The 21,187-nt window shown below is 39.2% G+C and overlaps 2 protein-coding genes across 4 annotated transcripts in view; one reads left to right on the top strand and one right to left on the bottom strand.

The window, feature by feature from the left end:
• The first annotated feature begins 10,874 nt into the window (after positions 1 to 10,874).
• Positions 10,875 to 15,181, top strand: SFR1 (SWI5 dependent homologous recombination repair protein 1). Of its 3 annotated transcripts, none has more exons than XM_010356217.2 (4): positions 10,875 to 11,031; positions 11,764 to 11,885; positions 12,491 to 12,901; positions 14,304 to 15,181. In XM_010356217.2, the coding sequence occupies exons 1-4, from the start codon at positions 11,019 to 11,021 to the stop codon at positions 14,493 to 14,495; spliced, it is 738 nt and encodes a 245-aa protein (XP_010354519.1). In that variant the 5' UTR covers positions 10,875 to 11,018; the 3' UTR covers positions 14,496 to 15,181. The 3 variants fall into 3 exon arrangements, with proteins under 3 accessions (XP_010354519.1, XP_030795874.1, XP_030795872.1); XM_030940014.1 differs by lacking the exon at positions 10,875 to 11,031 and adding an exon at positions 11,046 to 11,459; XM_030940012.1 differs by lacking the exon at positions 10,875 to 11,031 and adding an exon at positions 11,046 to 11,592.
• A 3,469-nt stretch (positions 15,182 to 18,650) lies between these two features.
• Positions 18,651 to 21,187, bottom strand: part of CFAP43 (cilia and flagella associated protein 43) — a 118,410-nt gene continuing 115,873 nt past the window's right edge. The window contains exons 37-38 of the mRNA XM_010356218.2: positions 20,405 to 20,558; positions 18,651 to 19,067 (exon numbers count right to left, since the gene is read on the bottom strand). Of these exons, the coding sequence (XP_010354520.2) occupies positions 18,901 to 19,067; positions 20,405 to 20,558 (321 nt within the window). The 3' untranslated portion in view covers positions 18,651 to 18,900. The remainder of the gene's footprint in view (positions 19,068 to 20,404; positions 20,559 to 21,187) is intronic.

The following is a 21,187-nucleotide window of genomic DNA, read 5'->3' as shown; positions in this document are numbered from 1 at the left end:
GCTATTCAGGAGGCTGAAGCAGGAGAATTGCTTGAGCCAGGACCTGGGAGGCAGAGGTTGCAGCGAGCTGAGATTGCACCACTGCACTCCAGCCTGGGCTACAGAGTGAGACTCTGTCTCCAAAAAAAAAAAAAAAAAAAAAAAAAAAAAAAAAAAAAATTAGCTGACTTGGCGGCATGCACCTATAGTCCCAGCTACTTGGAGAGCTGAGGTGGGAGGATTCCATGATCCTGGGAGGTTGAGGCTGCAGTGAGACATGATCGTGTCACTGCAACCTTGCCTAGGTGAAAGAGTGAGACCCTGTCTCAAAAAAACAAAAACTAAAACTAAATAAATCCGTTTACTGATCTTTTTTCTTAATATTTATTTGTAACCTGTTCATTGTTATCTGCTGTTATCCACTTGCAGACCTTAAAGTTTTAAGGAAAGGATATCGAAAAAAATTAAAATGAAAACATTCTACTTCTTTTTAATTTTTTCTACAAGCCTGGAAAATATCACCTTAATTTTATTTTACCTATGAAACACCTTAGACCAGTTCATAGAACCACTGTGCCCCTGGAACACAATTTGAGACATTGTGGCTAAATGAAAGAGATAAGAAAACGCTCATCAAGCATCTCTCTCTCGTACTGCCCCATCCACCTGTCTCCATCCCTGGCTTCAAGGTAACCACCACCTCTGCCACCATGACCTTCACCACCATTATGTTTAGTGTCACTATATGCCAAGTTCTGTGTTAATCGCTTTATTTGCAGCATCACATTTAATGGAGTAGATATTATTACCCTGTTTAATATAAGAGGAAACATTTAGGGCGATTATCATCAATAGACTTTATAAGGGCAGAGTTGAGATTTAAATCCAGGTATGTCTAACTCCAGTGTACATTCCCTTAACTGCTACCTTGTGCTTTCTTCTCTATGACCCAACAAGAGTGGAAAATACCAACCTATGATGTCATATATACCTGTCAATCAGCCCTTAGGAAGATGTTTAAAAAGCTCTCAAGCATAAATCTATTACTATACCACCCAAGGGACATCTGTGTTCTGTAATCAGGTTTGTATATTTATAGAATATATTTGACAGAGTTAGTCTTAACATTTTTTTAAAAAAATATTGATTGAAAAGCAAAAAGATTCTATCGAGATTATTGTGAAAACAATAAAATACAACTCAAATACCATTTTTTTCCATGAAGTCTTCCTTGACTCAACCGTCTCTGAACTCTCTTAGCACTTTCCCTGTGTATTCTCAGCACTTCATCTTCTGCTTGAACCCAAACACATCTGCTAAGCTTTTTGTTGTGGGAGTTGCAGATATAGAGATCAAAGACACAGTTCCTGTTCTCAAATAGCTCATGGTAAATATATATTATGACACCTACAGGGTACCATGGAAAAGGAAAGGCATCTAACTCTAGCCAGAAGATTCTGAGGAGGAAAGGAATAAAAGGAGAATGTGGGCCATTGGGAAGCAAGTGAGAGGGCGTTGGGATTTTGACACAAGATCCTAATCTTGAGATGGGAGTAGACATTAGCCAGGTGATGAAAGCGTGTGTGTGTGCACGCACGCATACACACGTGCACATGCATACACATGCCTGTGTCTTCCAGGCAGAAGGAAGTAGCAAGATGATAAGGAGAGGAGCTTTATCCATTCTGGGAATTTTAAGTACATAATTCAGCAAAGCTGGTGTGCAGGGTGGGTGACAGGGAGTGGCACAAGATGAAGCTGGAAAGATATGTATGAGTGATTTGGTAGGGAATTTGGATTTATCCTAAAAAGAACTGACAGTCACTGGAAGATTTTAATATCTTTAAAAATATCATTCTAGCAGCAATGTAGAGAATTGATGGGCATGGGAAATGGGATGGTATAGGAAAAGTGGAGGAAAAATCTAGAAGTCAGAAAACCAGTCAGGAGGCTATTGTAGGCAGGCAGGCTGGACCTGAGCTCGAACAGCAGCAGTGATGTTGCAGAGGAGTGAAAGACAGGACATATTCAGGCAAATAAAGTGGTGAAATGAAGCAAATCAAATAGTAACCTCAGTTTTTCAGATAAAAAAATTAAACTTATTTACCTTGTTATGTTATCCCTGAAAGGATGCACATTTCTCTACCTTTTTCAGAAGTTGTACTACAGGTAGACAGCACAGTTTGCAGAATTAATAAAATCAGGATACATTTTTAAACTTTCATTTTATCTTAATTGACAATAATTATATATATTTATGGGGTACAATCTGATATTTTGATACATGTATACACTGTGGAATGAAAGTCAGTATTCTATGTATACCACCCAACATTTATCTACTTCCTGCTATAGTATCTGACTTTTTTCCTTAAGCTGAAGTTATGGTTGGTTTCCACAAACTTGATTTACTTTCACTCTATTTCCTGGCTACACAGACTAAAAATTATACTACCTCTCACAGAAGATTTGGGTAAGAGGGAGAAAAGACAAAGCTGTTAAAACCCATTCCATTGTGAACAAAAGTCACCACTTTCAAAGATGGCCAATATCATCTGGAAAGGAACCACGTGTTTCGTGTATGTTTCTACTCTGGTAAAAGTAATCTTCCTTGGTCCAGTGACAGAACCATACAAAACAATGATAAGAAATAATTAGAAAACATACAGCTGAAAGGTTTATATTAGATTTGAGGAACAGTTTTCCCCTTAGAGAAGCTGTTCCACAAGGTATCAGTTGCATCAAAAATATTCTTCTCTGGAGACTGCTACAGCATCACTTCCTCTTCTTACTTTGTTTGGGATGCTCACTTTCTGAATTACTGATTACATAATTATTCCATCCATCCTGAAAATCATCCATTCAAAACATTTATTGAGCACCAACTCTATGAATCCAATATTAATAAAGACAGGGGCATGAGTTCCGGAAGATGACAGTACAAGTAAGCAAAATAACTTGGAGTATGCCCTGCAATGGCAAGAGGTGGTTGATGAGAGTTAGCCTAAAACCCCAGGCTTGAAAGGGCTGGATTAGGACAATGTGGGAGGCCTGCGAAGAGGAAAGAAAGGTCACTGAAAAAACAAAACAAAACAAAACAAAAAAACCACCTCTGGGTGCTAGTTTTTCCCAGAGCTGGCTCTGGTTTAATCAGTGTGATAAATACTGGTGTCCACTTGTAAACTCCTAAAGAATATATTTACTTTTCCATCTACAGCACCTAATACCTCTTCTATCATATTATCATAATGGTTATTTCTATAGAGAATTTTTACCCGTAACTTCATTTAACACTCTGGTGGGAAGTGGTAATTTCAGGTGTACCAAAATGACCCCACCTGGAATTGTAGGAACTAACTCAGAGACAGGCAAAGATAACTTTTCTCTTCACAATTTATAGATGAGGATACTGAATTGAAACCCCCAAAGTCAATACAGCTCATTAGTTGTTAGTGACAGGGTCAGTAAATGACTCAGATGCTCTGACTCAGGCCTATCCCTTGCTGCAGCCATATTTCCAAGAGAATGAATGAATCAGAGAAAAATGTTGTAAACATCAATGAGTGTCATTTTTATTCACTAAAACTTGTATTCAAACAAAAATTCCAAAGATTTCCCCATTTTCCTCAATTTAAACTGACAACCCATGATTATCTCATGTTTAGTACAGATTTAAGCAATCTCACCTTCACAGTTTGTGACCACAGCCCATTTCATCCCCAGTTGACTCTATACAGCAACAAAACTCAAAAAAGACAAGATTTGGAATGAAAAACAAAAAAGACCAAAAAAAAAAAAAAACCCAAATAAGTAAGCTCTGTGGCTTTATGGCTTTACCCATTCAAATTTCACCTACTGTAAAATGGCTTATCTAAGTTACAAGGTATAATCAAGTTTAACCTAATCATTATAATATTCCACCAGTGCTACGAAAGTACACATGTATCTGTAATGCATGCTTATACCTTTATTAAACACAAAACCTTGAACTTCCATAATTCTTTTAATTCAAATGTATCAAAAGGCCTTAAGAACATGAAGAATACATTTCTCATTAAGAAAGAAGTCATGACTTTGTCAGAATTTAGCCCAAATTAAGCGTGCCCAGGATTCTTGGTGTTTGAGCTGATGCTTAGGCCTCAAAACACAGGTCAAATCTGCAGAATAACTTTAGTATGGAGTAAACAAGCCTAGTAATCAGTAATTTGTTATGAAAAACATCATTTTGGAACACTAGTTTTTGTTCTGCTTAAGGGCAAGAAACATGTAGTAAATATAGCTCCCTTCCCTCCCTTCCTTCCCTACTGCCCTACCTCCTCAATTCTTCCCTCTCCTCCTGCATAATTCTTGGCAGAAAATATTTGAACACTCACCACAACTGACTTCAGTTATGAACGTAGTGGTCCAAGAAAGCTTCCTGTAATCTCAGTTTGAGCAGTTATTGATTGGAAGGTGAGGGGTTTCTAAGATTTGCCTTGAGAACTGCTAATTAGTATGCAAATTTCAGCTGCGTAAGTGTTCTCATTAGTCCATGTAATTCTTACCTGTAGTGGTTCAAACCTGTGATAACATGCTATTTTTCACCCATCAAAATCAAGTCACTATAGGTACTGGCTTACTGCATCTACTGTTTGATATGTCTGAATTTCTCTTTCTCACATTTGATTTGGGGACTTAATCCCATTCTGAGCATGAAGGAATTTTATCTAGATTGAGGGGAGCAATAAAACTGATTCTTCTCAACTATAAAAATGCAAAGTATTCATAGAGATATTGGTGGGCAAATGTGGTTGATTGACTCATTCCAAAAACTAGTGACTGAAAATAAACTGCTATCCTTGCAGATAATTATTGAAATAAAACATAGTCAGCTTTACATCTCTTCAAAACCTGTGGGAAACCGCTCTGAGTGAAAATAATACATACTGGTAAAATGCTTTTTTTAAAAAGAGAGACATCTTGCAAAAGATTCAAACTCATTCTTTTCAGGGCAACTTAATTGCACAAGTTTTATGCTAATTATTGTTATATTAAAGATTTGGCAGCTTTACAAAAATCCTAAACTTGTACATGCAGGTTTGAAATTTCTATTTTAATGCTCCAGAGTTAGACTAGGAAAGCATTTCAGACAACGCCAACCTGTAGTAATGCTTTTTTTTTTTTTTTTAAATCTATGAGTACCTTATAATTTATAGTTTCATAGGAATTTGCTTAACAAATGTGGACGTGATTAGTTGCCTGGCCTCCAAAACCCAAACCTGTATTCTTTGGTATCATGGGATGCTGTTTGCCAAATGACAGGTCTCCAAAAGCCTAACCATCCTAAAGACCATCTTTGCTGGTGAGTGTTATTCCTGTGCTTAGTATGAATTCCCTTCACACCAGACCTTCAGCAACATAGAGGTGTGTTTTCAATATCCAGCATTCATAGAAGGGTGTAGATCATGTCATACCAGAGCAGAAGAAAGGGAGTCAACAGTAAAATGGAGATATATTAAGCCATCATTCCCATGTAGTAGGGAGTGTTGGAAAACAATTGTTTAAATCACCCTTCTCTTGATTAAAATAATAATAATAAAATAAAGGTTTGAAAGTGGCTGTAAGAAGAGACAAGTTGACTCAAAGGTAGATACTTAAATCAAGTGAAAAATGCTTATATAATGTGCTTGATAGATGATATAACAACCAGAGTGGAAGATAAGGGGAAACTTTGTGGGGTGGGACAGTTTGGAAAGGTTTGAATTAAAGGTTTACATTGTTGAAGGAAAAGTATTATCTGTCTTAATCTTGTACTAATAAAGTCTAAATAGCTGGGTGAAATCTTAGAGGACTATGTCAGAGTGAATGATTTTTTATTCTATACTTCTTTTCCAAGATCCTACCTGTAAGAAAGACATATTTTTAGTATCAAAAAGTAATAATATCACTTGCCAATTGAGGATCACCAGCATCATCACTAAACTTTATACATTATTTGTTGGTAGCCACAGATGTGTCACGGAGGTGGAGAGCTGAGTGATGTTGCTGTCACTCACAAGTGGTATAATTTAGACACAGTATGGGGGACATGAGCACTTGACACAATCTTGGAGGTGGAAGGTAGAGGATCCATGAAGAGGTGCCTTTGCTCAAGCCACCTCCCTGATCTTTGATCATGCCTCTCCACCTGGTCCTCACTAGGGTTTCAGACATCCTGGTCAGGGGCTCTGCATTCAGCAGGTTTGATGCTGCTCCTAAAGGCTGATGGTGTTAATGTAATGTTACCCTGCCTTTGGGAGTGGAGACTTAGTGTTTTCTACTGATTGGTAGAGTGGTGGGAAAGGGATTAAATTTCAGTCTAGCTGTCAGCTCCTGATGTGAGCCAGAAAATTTCTGGTTAGGCTAAATTCACAGATTTTCTCTACTACTATACTTATCATCTAAGTGTGCCAAGAGGTGGAAGAGCAGAAGCACGAAGATCAGTAGTATCCTAGAATATGGTCTCTTTCTTCCTTATTTTCCTGGCACCCTTAGACACCCTTGCTCCCCGATCTAAAAAATACCACCAAGAAGAAACCTTTTATACCCTCAAGACTGAAACAGGAATGAGAGGCAAGGGTAGAAAACTGAGTTGACTTGTTTGTCGGCACTTTAAACAGATTTCAATACTGTGAAATTATCTTGGGGGTTGTTTTCTCAAACTTCAAGGTGGTTAAAGATGATTAAAAGACATGTTCTCTTGCTTAAGGATTTGCTGACATCTAATGCCTTTTTTTTCTCCAAATAAATGCAGGAGTGACATTTAAAAAAGAATATGAGAAGAATGTGGCCCTGAGCAGTACTTTTATTCCCATTACCTTTTTAAGAATCTAACTCCTATGCCACTATCCCTCCCCCTCCACCCACTTGGCCCTACCTTCTCCCTCACCATTACTAATCTAACCTGAATCACTCTATTGTTCTCCAAGGGAACACACCCAGTAATAGCAGTGAATCATAGACACTATTGCCTCTCTAGTCTCTGATGGATTTGACAAAATGCCAGATCTGAGAGAATAAAAGGACAGGAAATTCAGATGAAGAGAGCTTTTTAGGTTCTTGTGTAGTACATTGTCCTGAATATTAGTTATTAGATACATTTTCTAGCTGCATGGTGATGGAAAGGTTTCATTGTGCTAATAATACTGATCCTCTCCTTATCTAAGTAACCATCCTACTCAGTGAGGCAATCACTGTGGCATGCCTAACAGCTATGTCAATGGCCCTTTTATCTTGAAGTTAAAATAAAACCCTCTCTTGAATATCTTGGCTAAATAATATGAAATAGTTAAATCATAAAGATCAATGTTTGGTAACAAAGTCTCTATAAGTGCAGGCATTACACATTATGTAATTCCATACGAGATCTTCTAGGTAATAGAGAAAAAAATAGAAATATTTGTTAACTATTCTCAAAGGGAAATTTATGAAATTACAGAGCACTAAAATATCACTTTACCATGGATGGGTCTAAAAGATGCAACTTGAATTCATGGCAAGAGAAACCCAGAGAAGAGTTTTTGAAGGGCATTTTCAACTTATGTACAACTGTCATAAGAAGTGTTGAAAGTCAGCTAAGAAAATTTGGCAGATTTTCTTGTGTTATAAATTTGTATTAAATTTAGTTTGTTTAATTTGTCCTAATGGACATTATAAATCAACTGAATCATGTGGATTTTACACAATTCCTCACCCAAGTGGATTTTAATCCTAGTTTCAGAAGTGTGTATTTTTATCTTTTTTTTTTTTTTTTAGGAGTCTCTGTTGCCCAGGCTGGAGTGTAGTGGCACGATCTCAGCTCACTGCAATCTCTGCCTCCTAGGTTCAAGCAATTCTCCTGCCTCAGTCTCCCAAGTAGCTGAGACTACAGGCACCCACCACCAGGCCCGGCTCATTTTTGTATTTTTAGTAGCGACAGGATTTCACTATATTGGCCAGGCTGGTCTCGAACTTCTGACCTTGTGATCAGTCCACTTTGACCTCCCAAAGTGCTGGGATTACAGGCACGAGCCACTGCGCCCAGCCTATGTCTTTGTTTCTTTAAAAAAACCTATGGATACTAGTTATGTCCACATGACACAAAAAATGTTGTCAATACAGAAAAGGCTATGGGAATATAATTTAGGTTACCTTGAGACTATTGTTAAGATTTACAAAATAATACTAAAGCTGAGAATTTAAAAATTAACATGAACATTTTAATTGTGGCTAAAAAGTACGTGTGTTTGTGCGTTTGTGTGTAGGTAGAGAGAGACAGAGAAAGAGAGGCTATTTACTATTCTTTTCTTGCCGTTAGACAAGAACAAAAAAAAAAAATTAAAAAAAAAACCTCATAAAGATTTTAGGTCTACATCATCATCCCACCAATAATTAAAGACAAGAACGAAGCATTTTACCACTCCCTGATGAGTAACAAAGTAGCCAACAGTAGCCTTGGGGACTGAAGAAATTTTAAAATACATGGAAAGCCTGACTTAAGTTGATATTAATTACTATTATTACTGGATTCTATTGCTTAAATTGTTCTCTGTGGTAGGGTAAGGAGTCTTTGCTTCCTGGCTCACTGGGCCAGTATTTTTTCCTTCCTGAAAAGTTTCATAGGAAACATACAATGTCCTGTGTCAGAAACACCAAAGTCTTCACAGGCTAATAGATTTCAAGTCACTAAAGACATTGAAATGTATGATATGCTTTATCTAAAGGTACAATTAAAAGTATAGGGGCTATATTCCAGATCTCTGACATGAAACCGAGGAAACTGGGTTTCCAATTTGTGACGTGAAAAGATTAAGTAAAATACAAACTTATGTATAGGGAGATAATTCAGTTCTAACAATGCATGAAAGCCAGAGAGGTAGGTCAACAAATGCACATTTCTGAAATACAGGTTTTTCTGAGTATTTGTTCTGAAGTTCTTTGAAAATCTGGCCAAATAATTCCATTTTAAGATACCAGTTCACATAATAAGCAAGTCAGAACATTTGCAAGGCAAGATGTTGTTTTCCTTTCTGCAGCCAGGAAAAACACGGCTCTAAGCTTAGGTTGTAAAGGTAAAAGGATTTGGGAGCAGCTGATTTTAGCCACTCATAAAAACAACTCGCCCTTATGCCGGGAGGTATAAAGAATATGCAGAGTCTGCATTGTGCTTCTACTGTCGGGACAAATCATTCTGCTTTTTCTTTGAGATTAACCGATGCCAATGAATGAGTAAAGGGAGAAATAAATGTACAGACTGAGACCTGCAGCTTGGTGAGATGAGTAACACCTTTATCACGAAATCATGAGTTCTGTCTTCCACTTTGTAAATTCCTTGGGGTTAACTTATGTAATTTTAAAAAGTTTTAGGAGTGAAATATGTATTATTAATCATATGTGAAGCTCTACATTTTCTGCTATTTATAGTTTACATTGTGTGGGATCTTACAGATAACAGCATCTTTTAAAAATATATGTGCTTTTTTGGGGAATGGGAGATAAATCAAGGGGTGAAAGGTAAGTGAAGGTGATACATTCCTTTAAATCAGTTGGGGAATGGTGAATACACTTGAATATATAAAATAACTACTGCTTCCTAGATACCTAGCTCTGTTCTAGCTGCCTCTTACCAGCTCTCATTTAATTCTCCAATCCCATATTAAGAGATGAAGAAACTGAGGCACAACAGGATTTGAATCTAGACAATTTGACTCTAACGTCTGTGCCCCTAATCATTCCCTTAAGTAGTCCTCAGGTTCTGTAATTATTATACCTGACTGCTTAAGGCTCAGGTAACTCCCTTCTGGCCATTTCTAAGCCATTACTGTCAGATGTTATTAATAGTAAAGAGACGATAACAATGTTTAAAATGGCCATTGAATAAGAGGACTGAAAACACTAGCCCTGGAAATTCCCAACTTCCACGCGACTCAGAAGTTACACAACTCTTTCCCTAAACCCAGTGCTCCACCCAGTGTAGCTAACTTTGTCGTCGCGTAGCAACAGAATCTCGCCACACTGGAAGCGTGGGGCGGGGGGGGCGGGGGGGGATGGGGTGGATTTTCTCGACTGGGGATGCTGCTGCCCGGTGGCCGGCAAAGGCCCTATCGGTCTCAAACATCTGAATTTTGGACCGACACAATCTCCTGTAGTGATTGTTCTGTTTCCTGTGTTGCGCCACAACAAACTTCCTTGGGCTACATTTTCCCTCAGATTTGAGTAAAAGATTTGAGGTCACGCTAAGAAGCCTGAATACTGAGGTACAGAAACGGTTTTTTGTTTCCAAAAATAAACACCTAGCAAAGGGACCGCCGAGTTTGCGGCAGCCAAAAAAGCTAGCGATGAGCTCAGCGAAAGTGCCAGGACTCTCGGATAGATTTCTAGCATGTTTCATTCTCAATAGGCTGGAACCCAACGTTGTTCTTGTGGTCTCTGCCTCTGGGGAGTCCACAAGCTGTAAATCTAACATGCAGCCAGCCGTGCGGCTTCTGGCCGCGCCACATCTGAGGAAAGCCTTTTCTGTGACGAGCCGGGAGAGGAGACTGACTGGAGCCAGAGAATGGAGGCGGCGGGCTGACGGGGGCGGGGGGAGGCACTTTCAGGCGCACTTCACAGACGCACAAAAACAAGGAAACCTGAAGGGAAGGCGGTTGAAAATAAGACAGGAGAAGCCGCGAACGGAAGCGCGCCCCCCTCAGGATCGGTTAGTCATTCCAAAGCTCAGCTTCGCCCGGCCCGAAGACCTGCTGCGGATCACGGCAGCGCGCGCGCACTCCCGCTGCTCTCGCCGGGGAGAGCCGCGCGCAACGGTTAATTCTGCCAATCACGCGTCTAGGCCGCCTACCGCGTGGCCAAGCCCCGCCCCAACCGCCGGCTGGCGGAGGCGCGCGCGCAGTCCCGCCGCTCTGAGTCGCTGAGTGAAGCGGCGTCTCGCGCGTTAGTCAGTCTGGCCAATTGCGCGTCTTCTCCGCCACCCGCACGGCCCCGCCCCTGCCACAGGATCGATTTACGGCCGCAGCTGCGCGCGCTTTTTGCTCTCGCTGGGAATGGCGGAGGGAGGTACTCAGCTGAGGGGAAGGGAAGTTACCTGAGACCTGGGCTTTCCCGGGAGTCTGCTGTGGAGTCGAGTTCAGCTCACCTCATGCATGGGGTCTCCGGGGATCTAGTGGGCTTTCTGCAGTGGGGGGAAGGAGTGGACTACTCCCGCCCCTGGTTTGCCTCTTAAAAGTTGATGCCTTTGTCGGAGAAAGCAATTTCAGTCCACTCTCCTTTTCAGTGCCTATTCGCTGCTTAAACTAAAAGGGCGTAAATGCATCTCCGCTGGGTTTCTTACGCCTCGGGCCGGCAGGGTAACGGGTTCTAGTCACAGCTTGTAGAGTTCAGGATGGGTGACATTCAGGTCCTGTTGTTTTTGAGTCAAGGTTTCGGCTATATCTTCTTGAATTATGAAGCTGTCATGATAAAGAATTCCTGATTGTCTAAAGCTGGTACTTCTTCCCTTCTTCCAAGGCAGAATTTGAATATATTTTGGTGGATGAAACGAAAACAAGGAGAGTTGTGACTATGAGATACTAGCTGGTTGATGTGTCATGAAAATCTTAGTGGTCCCTTTGTGGGAAGGTAAATGGAAAACTGCAAAAAGGGCAATAATGAATTACAAAGTGAAATTAGAAGAAATATCTGGCTTGCTTGTGGATGCTTTGTTCACCAATAAAATATATTCTTTGATAAAAATCAACTATGGAGAGATGTGGCTAATTTGATTCTTATTTAATGATTTTTCTTTTTTAGAGAAAAACCAAGATTTCACTTTCAAGATGGAGAGCCCGTCAGACTCAGCTGTGGTTTTACCTAGCACTCCTCAGGCCTCTGTGAATCCATCATCTCCCTATACAAATAGTTCACGAAAACAAGTATGAAAATCTTTGTCCTTCCAGTGGATCCATTATGTGTTTCTAAGTATTGTGGCAGTGGTGGTTTAAATTCTACTGAAGGTTGTTAATTAACATAATGTGTAGCATAAATAAGTAGACATTTTATTAAACAATTTTATGTTTTTCTTCTAAGGTGACATATATGACACCCACCAGCCCTTTTCCATAGGTTCCTCTTGAATCAATTCATTTCAGTTAGTTTCAGATTAATGGAGAAAGTTAGAATCTGTGCAATATTGTGAAGGTCTTTAGTGGCAGGGTCTAGGTCTTTTCCTTACTCTAATTCTGAAGCACCTGGAGTACTGTCAGGCATGTGCTTGTTACTGAACAAATGTTCCTTGATTACTGGGATAAACCTCTCAACACTTTTGGAAAGGTATTGATCTTGCTGAAGTAAAAAGGAAATAGAACAAATGGAGCTTCCAGAAATTAAAGACATTTTGTGATGCCTTCTTTAGATATGGAGACAGAAAGCCATCTAGTGGTGTCTAGCACAGAAATGTAAGGCCTTTATTTCTGGTGATTTATTGACATCAAGAATGTTTTTCTTGATTCACATTTTTAATGTTTTGTGCTCTTTATAGCCTATGAGTGCCACACTTAGAGAAAGATTAAGGAAAACAAGATCTTCATTTAATTCCTGTTACAATGTGGTGAAACGTCTTAAAGTAGAGAGTGAAGAAAATGATCAGACCTTTTCAGACAAACCAGCATCTTCCACAGAGGAAAACTGTTTGGAATTTCAAGAAAGTTTTAAACACATAGATAGTGAATTTGAAGAAAATACAAATTTGAAAAATACTTTGAAGAATTTCAGTGTCTGTGAATCTCAGTCACTTGATTCTGGATCATGCAGTGCTCTCCAAAATGAGTTTGTGAATGAGAATCTTCCTAAACAAAGATTAAACGTTGAAAAAGCCAAATTGGTGAAGCAGGTTCAGGAGAAAGAAGACCTTCTTCGGAGGCTAAAACTAGTCAAAATGTATAGATCAAAGGTAAGAAGAATTTCGGGACCATTGCATAATTTTTGTTTTTACATAAATTGCAGGAAAGTAATTTCAAAAATAGAAAATAAAGTGTTTGTTTTTTTACCATAATAAGCAATAAGCCAAATATTCAGAAACCTGGCTTCCAACAACTTTAATTCAACTCCAGATTTAGAGTAGAAAAGGCCCTTAAACACCAGGTAAAACTTTTTAAGAATCTCAGCTCTTATTTAATATGCAGTTAAACATTTCTCTCTCATTTCTAGCCCACAGCAATATTAGAAGTATTAAATATTAGATGCAAGTATGACGGGAACAGAAGTGAAAGCTGACAGTGAATTAGTAAAACTAAAAATGGGCTGTAGAGTACAATAAAAGGTATTTTGAGTAGTGATCTTGTGTCTCCCCCAAATAATTAATGTGATTCAGCCATATTATTTGAGAAAAAAACAAATATATATTAGATTTTAGATTTCAACTCATATAGGTTGAATTAAATAGAACTTGAATACTTGGAAGGAGATAACCTTTATTACCTAGAAAATTCATATATATGCAATAGCTCATTTTCCCCCAACTATGTGGAATAAATGATGAGATAGCGTATCTCATTTGTTCTCTTGAAATTTTAGGGTTTTTTAAAAATAAAATTTAGGAGTATTGAATGTTGAAAAAATATATTTTATTTATTCATTCTCTTTTTAGAGACATGGTCTCTGTTACCCAGCCTGGAGTGCAGTGGTACAGTCATAACTTATTGCAGCCTTGAACTTCTGGGCTCAAGTGATCCGCCCACCTCAGCCTCCCTAGTAACTGGGACTACAGGCATGTGCCATCACACCTGGTTAATTTTTTTAAATTATTTTTTTGTAGAGATATTCTTGTTATTTTGCACAGTCTAGTCTTGAACTCCTGGGCTCAAGCAGTCCTCCCACCTTGGCCTTCCACAGTACTGGGATCATAGGTGTGAGCCACTACGCCCAGCCTAAAAAAATATTTTTAACTTGAATATTGTAATTTTAAAGAGCAGTTTTAGGTTCATAGCAAAATTTAGTGGAAAGTACAGTACAGTGTCATTTTTAAAAAGGTACAGTTGCAATAAAGTAGATTTTTCCCTGTATTACTGCTTCTTGACATAGTTTTGGCCCAATTTAATGATCTGATTTTTCCCTTATCATAAGGATGGTCCAGAGCATGAGCCAACAAAATAGCCATTGAACTCAAGTTGAATGACACTGTAACCATTCTACATATGACCATCTTACTTTTTCCTAGATAGAATCCCATTCATCCCAGTGTATGTTAGCCTTTAAACCTGCACATCCACTAATTTAACAACTTTAATTAGTTGAACTAGCATGACTAGTTATTGACATACATACATGTTTTTTTTTTTTTTTTTCTGTTTCAGAATGATCTGTCTCAGTTACAGTTGTTAATAAAGAAGTGGAGAAGCTGTAGCCAGCTGTTGCTTTATGAGTTGCAGTCAGCTGTGTCTGAAGAGAACAAGAAACTGAGCCTTACTCAATTGATAGACCACTATGGGTTAGATGATAAATTGTTGCACTATAACAGAAGTGAAGAAGAATTTATAGATGTTTAATTCCTGGTTTTTGCTCCAGAATATCTTTGAGAATGACAACTTAATTAAAAGATACTTAGGCACTTTTTTTTTTTTGGAGACTGAGTCTCGCTCTTGTCACCCAGGCTGGAGTGCGATGGCGTGATCTCAGCTCACTGCAACCTCCACCTCCCGGGTTCCAGCAGTTCTCCTGCCTCAGCCTCCTGAGTAGCTGAGATTACAGGCACCTGCCACCATGCCCGGCTAATTTTTGCATTTTTAGTAGAGACTGGGTTTCACCATGTTGACCAGGCTGGTCTTGAACTCCTGGCCTCAGGTGATCCACCCGCCTAGGCTTCCCAAAACCATTAGGGCTCAGAGGAATGTATCCCGATGAACATCAATTAAGGGCACTCTAATATATAAATTATAAACTAACTTCTAAAAGGCAAATTAGTATTTTGGATAGATTTGCCAAAGAAAACTTGACATTTAAATCACGTTTAAAAAGTCATTTGGGCAGTTCTGGAAACTAGTTTTAATACATTTGTTTTTTGTGGCAAAAAGTTTTATTTTAAATGTTAAAAATTGTCCAATCTGATGAATGTCTAAACCTAAAGTTTAAAAATTTCTGCCTCCTAAGTTTATGCACCTTGTTTCCATCCATTTACCACATATTTCCATCTGATAATCTAGCAGGTAATTAAACTCTTATGTCCAAAACTATATTCTTCCCTGTCTCTTCAAATTTGTTTCTCATACTCATGATTTAGTGAAACCACCATCTATTTATTCTTTTTTTTTTTTTTTTGAGACAGAGTTTTGCTCCTGTTACCCAGGCTAGAGTGCAATGGCGCAATCTCAGCTCACTGCAACCTCCACCTCTGGGGTTCAAGCGATTCTCATGCCTCAGCCTCCCGAGTAGCTGGGATTATAGGCATGTGCCACCACCCTGGCTAATTTTGTATTTTTAGTAGAGACGGGGTTTCCCCGTGTTGGTTAGGCTGGTCTTGAACTCCCGACCACGGGTGATCCGCCCGCCTCGGCCTCCCGAAGTGCTGGGATTACAGGCATGAGCCACTGCGCCTGGCTAAACCATCTATTTCTTATAAAATTACATTTCCTTATCTCCCACCCACATCAAGGTATCATGGTATATAAAGTTCTTTACATTTGTTTGCCTTTCTAGCTAGCTTCATCTGTGAAATAGATTAAATTTAGATTGTTTATTCTATTTATAAACCCACCTCCACAGGGGTTGGGTTTCTGCTGCCAAGTTATACAATTGTACCTATCATTTTGGCCATATATAGAGATAGGACCCAAGCTGGGCTGGTCCCTGAAAGTTTGGAATTTAGCTCAGGAAAAGAAAGCCCATCTCGTTTTGTGACTGCAGCTGTTGTATATACACCTGGAAGGAGCAGAGCTGACATGCTTAAGGGCAGTGTGTGCTTACCGAGAAAGGCAGAGGTGATAGAAGAGAATTTTGTGGATCAGTGGCTTCCTGGTTTTAGTTGCTAGTCATTCTTAAGGCTTTTGGGTCCTTTTAAGTTTTAAAACAGCTTTACTTAGCTTTTTCAAAAGCACTTCCCTTCTAGTTTAGCACTCCTCTGAACCCCCCTCAAGTACATCCCACTTTCAGCCCAGTCCCTCCACATAATCTAACCAGTGTTGAATGTTTGGCACAGCAGGAGATGCCAGACCCTGCTTTTGTGTCCATTCTAATTGTTGGTGCCATGCCAGTAAACTCTTATCCCTGCCCATATATACAAATTCCTGTGCCGCTGGCCTTTGTGAATTTGAGGAGACTGGCCCAGACCTTATATGAGCCTCCTCTGGCACTGGGATTCCTAGATGGGCACCCCTGTGGACTTGTACTGTTGTAGTGCTTACCAGCCAGCCTCTTATCACTGCTTGCTGCCAACCAGGGGCCTAAACGTGGCAGGGGAAATTTGCCCCTTGTGGTGGCACTGGCATTTTGGTAGGTCATTATGGTACCTCTCCAGGTCTCAGAGGCTGCAGCTGCCCACTGCTGACAGGCACATCACCTGGAGCCACCCATATATATCGACTTGTGGGAAATACAGCATCAGTGAGACTGATTCTGGGAAAGCTTAGGGGCTTGGTAATGGGGATTTCCAAGGCATTGACTGGGTGCTGAGGTTCCAACAGCACAGCAGCTGCTCTGTTGAATTTAATGCGATGCATTTATTAAAAACCACTGACTACCATAGCTTTATTTATAAAAATGAGGGCTAATACAACAAAGCACTTGTTTTTAATTTTAAAAAACCAGAATACTAGTTCCAGTTTTAAAGAAGAAGAAATTTAAGATAGTTATTTCAAAATTAAGTGGTTATTTAAAACTCAAGTGGCAGAGCCAAGACTTGAAGCCCAGGAATAGATCCTATAATTTTAATTCCTATGCATAAAGCCGTACTATGTCTGACCCAGTTAATTATATCACTAGCTGATAATATAGATATTTTAAAGGACTATAAAATATGAATATAATTGCTGTTCAGCAGAAGCTGAGAGGAGTCAATACCATGAACAATATTAAGAGAGGAGTTAGTGTGCATGACCCATGTGTCCTTCCAAAGCCACAAAACCAGAAGGTACCTCCTGTTGAAAGGGCTTCTGGAATGTGGCTTGACGGCAAAAGGTGCCCACTAAGCCCCACTCCATCCATGCCTCAAAGTAAGGCAGTCAAGCAAGGAGCATTGCCAGAGTCACCAAAGGCTGATGACTAAGAAATAGAAATGATGCCGGCTGTTTGGTTTGTTAAGACCTGGGATCCACAGAGCATTATCTAGTGAAATTTGTGGCACTGACTACTAGCAAATGGAGTCTCCAGACAGCTAACTTAGGTGAAAATGGAGTTTGTGTCACCAGAAAAGACTAAAAAAATCAAGTCTAATACATCTATGGTTGACTCAAACCAACAGGACAGAGAACTTCTGGCAGTACCATCTCAAGTATAAAGTATTTGCACCCCTACCCTAGGGTCTGTCCCTACAACTCTCAGGGATAATTTTGAAGGACCCCAGATGTAGGAAATGGTACCCATGGGCACTTCCCTACTGAATAAGCCAAACTGACTACTTCAGGAGTCAGTGTAGTACAAAGGAGGGGAGTCATCAAAATGTTGGTCCTATCATTTCCCTTACCATCCCCATCCAGCACAGATCACTATGTGGGTGATCAATTACATCTTCTAAAGATTTTTTTTTTCTAAATTAGAAGATTTTATAATAGCTCTTTTGCTTTATCTACATCAGTGTATATTGGATATGGTACTGAGGATTAAACTTAACGTTGAGTTCATAAATTGCAGAACAGTGAGACAGTCACGTCACTTGGAGACTGTGGTCCATGATCCCTGTGGGCAGCAGTCCACAGGCTATGGAAGGGCAAAGCAGTTTTCTGGCCAATTAGTCATCTTATTATATAATTATCACCATCTACATGGGTAAAGTGATAAACTACTTCATGGAAATAAAGTATTTTTCTGTTTGTTAAACCTTATTGGGTAGAGCACAAAATTGAATTCTATTAAAATATAAAAGAAATGTAGATTATCTTTCTAAAATATATGGTAATTTTTTTCTGAGATGGAGTCTCGCTGTGTCGCCCAGGCTGGAGTGCAGTGGCGCAGTCTCGGCTCACTGCAACCTCCACCTCCTGGGTTCACACCATTCTTCTGCCTCAGCCTACCCGGTAGCTGGGACTACAGGTGCCCACCACCACGCCAGGCTAATTTTTTTATTTTTAGTAGAGATGGGGTTTCACTGTGTTAGCCAGGATGGTCTCGATCTCCTGACCTCGTGATCCGCCTGCCTTAGCCTCCCAAAATGCTGGGATTACAGGCGTGAGCCACTGCACCTGGCCAAAATATGTTGTAATTTACAAATGATACAAGGCTTGGAAAAAGTTAACAATTTATCTTGTTCTCATTGGTGAAGCAGGGAATAATCTAAATATTTTCGTAATTTTTTTCTGATTATGAAAGAAATGCTTACTGAAGAAAATGAGAAACAGAAGAGTATAAAGATAAAAATTATAATCTCGAAACTTTTCTGACAGTTTTATAAAATTAGAAATGTTTGGCAAAGAATTTCTTTTTAAGACTTTCTATACCATAACTGAAAATATCTTTGATCTGACTCAGATTAAATGAGTAAAATAGATATTGAATACTTTCTGACTTCAAGTGTTGTTTACTCTTGAATAAAAACAGCAATTCACGGTATTTTACACATTTATTCATGCAGGACAAAATCTGTATACAATTTAGGCTAAAATTAAACAATTTTTTATCTGAAACATGCAACTAAGAGGACATGCTAATTCAATTTCCCAGTAAGAAAGAAAAGGAAATCATTTTACCCAAATGAAATGATTTTTTAAATGATTGATTTGGCCTTGTGTTTTCCTGCCAGCGTTTTTACATTTGAACAAGAGCAGGAAACGTTTTCATCCTTAATCTTTCAACTTCAGTCTGTAGTATTGAAATCTGTTCAGCTTGTTGTTTTGAAATATGTGTTAACTTCTGCTGTTGCATCATGTTTTCATACCGTTCTTTGACAATCTTTTCACAAGTCAATTTAGACCCTATCCCAAAAATGAAGAAGAAAGGAATTAGATTATTTATCAATACTTTCAAATACAGAAGCAGCACTCAGAATCAAACGTGGAAGAAAGGCTGGTAGCAAAAAGGCATATGCACTTGTATGTTTATTGCAGCACTATCACAATAGCAAAGGCATGGAGTCACCCTAGGTGCCCCATCAACAGTGGACTGGAAAAAGCAAATGTGGTACATATATGCCATGGGACACTACATGGCCATAAAAAAAAAAGAATGAAATAATGTCCTTTGCAGCAACATAGATGTAGCTGGAGGCCATTATCCTAAGCAAATTAACACAGGAACAGAAAACCAAATACCACATGTTCTCACTTATAAATGGGAGCTAAACAGTGGGTACTCATGGACATAAAGAAGGAAACAGGAAACACTTGGAGGCCAGGTATGCTGGCTCATGTCTGTAATCCCCGCACTTTGGTTAGCTGAGGTGGGCAGATCACTTGAGCTCAGGAGTTCAAGGCCAGCCTGGCCAACATGGCAAAACCTACTCTCTACAAAAAATACAAAAATTATCCGGGTGTGGTGGTTCCTGCCTGTGGTCCCAGGCACTTGAGGGGGCTGAGGTGGGAGGATCACTTGAGCCCGGGAGGTGGAGGTTGCATTGAGCTGAGATCATGCCACTGCACTCCAGCTTGGGCAACAGAGGGACACCCTGTCTCAAAAAAAAAGGAAAAAAGAAAAACACTGGGGACTACTAGAGGGAGGAGGCAGGGAGGGAAGAAGGGCTGAAAAAGTATTGGGTACTATGCTCAATACCTGTGTGACAGAATCATTCCATACCCCAAACCTCAGCATCACACAATATACCCAAGTAACAAACTTGTACATGTACTCCCTGAATCTAAAATAAAAGTTGAAATTATTTTTAAACGATCTATTTTTTTTTTTTTTTTTTTTTTTGAGATGGAGTCTCGCTCTGTCGCCCAGGCTGGAGTGCAGTGGCCGGATCTCAGCTCACTGCAAGCTCCGCCTCCCGGGTTTACGCCATTCTCCTGCCTCAGCCTCCCGAGTAGCTGGGACTACAGGCGCCTGCCACCTCGCCCGGCTAATTTTTTGTATTTTTTAGTACAGACGGGGTTTCACCGTGTTAGCCAGGATGGTCTCGATCTCCTGACCTCGTGATCCGCCTGTCTCGGCCTCCCAAAGTGCTGGGATTACAGGCTTGAGCCACCGCGCCCGGCCTAAACGATCTATTTTTAAAGAAATGCTGGTAGCTTTTTAACTATTGTATACATTTTAGGATTACTGATTACTTTTAAAGAAACCTACAGTTGGTTAAAGAAAAAAAAAACATGCTTACCCATTGCATTACAGATGTCTTTTCTCTCTGAGACAGCTACCAACTCTTCTCGTAGATTGCAGCTTAGGGTGTAATTTGCTATATCTTTTTGATTGCTGAACTTTCCAAGTTTTTTGAGTAGTTTCTTGCAGTTTTCCACATTCTTTTTGTGGGTCTGAAATTTTTGTTCCCATGATACCCCAACAAAATTAATTTTGAAAAATGTGATTTATCCTATAAAGACATTATTCTTATATTTTAAATACATTATCATAATTAAGATAACATCTTACCACCATATCTGTAGTGCCTGGCATAGTAGGCACTCGAGTTATTTGTTGAAAGGTAGAATGGTATGTTAATAACAAATTTTAGAAAAAAAAATTTGTATATTCTTAAACTGAGAGAATATTTTAAAAGCTTGAGATTGCTTTGTTTCTAATGTATACTACATAATAAAAACTGACCATTTTTATTCAGTCATGATTAAATAAAACCTTTCCAATGCCAAGGAAAGACTACCAACACTCCTATTACATAAATCCTAACCTAATGTGAAATAGAAAATCCACTTATACTCAGATATGTCCCCAGGGGTTAATTCTAATATTAAAGGAAGTGCTTAATTTTATTTCATTGGTTACGGTTGCAAAGACACTACTTAGCAACTTCTAATTACCTCATGAATACCAGTAAATAACCAAGATTTTATTAAGGTCTAGGTAAATTCATGATTTGAAACACTATTACTTTGCTCAAATGATTTACAACTGTTAGGATATAATAACCAATGTCTTTGAGACT

This window comes from Rhinopithecus roxellana, chromosome 11 (assembly GCF_007565055.1).
Source record: "Rhinopithecus roxellana isolate Shanxi Qingling chromosome 11, ASM756505v1, whole genome shotgun sequence".
Taxonomy (NCBI): Eukaryota; Metazoa; Chordata; class Mammalia; order Primates; family Cercopithecidae; genus Rhinopithecus; species Rhinopithecus roxellana.
Note: the sequence above shows the minus strand (reverse complement) of the source record. Positions and strands in the feature narration are given on the sequence as shown.

Coding starts and splice junctions, on each gene's coding strand:
- SFR1 (XM_030940012.1), top strand. CDS start 11,562: ATGAAAATCTTAGTGGTCCCTTTGTGGGAAG. Junction 11,593..11,763: donor AGTGGTCCCTTTGTGGGAAG/GTAAATGGAAAA, acceptor TTTCTTTTTTAG/AGAAAAACCAAGATTTCACT. Junction 11,886..12,490: donor CAAATAGTTCACGAAAACAA/GTATGAAAATCT, acceptor TGCTCTTTATAG/CCTATGAGTGCCACACTTAG.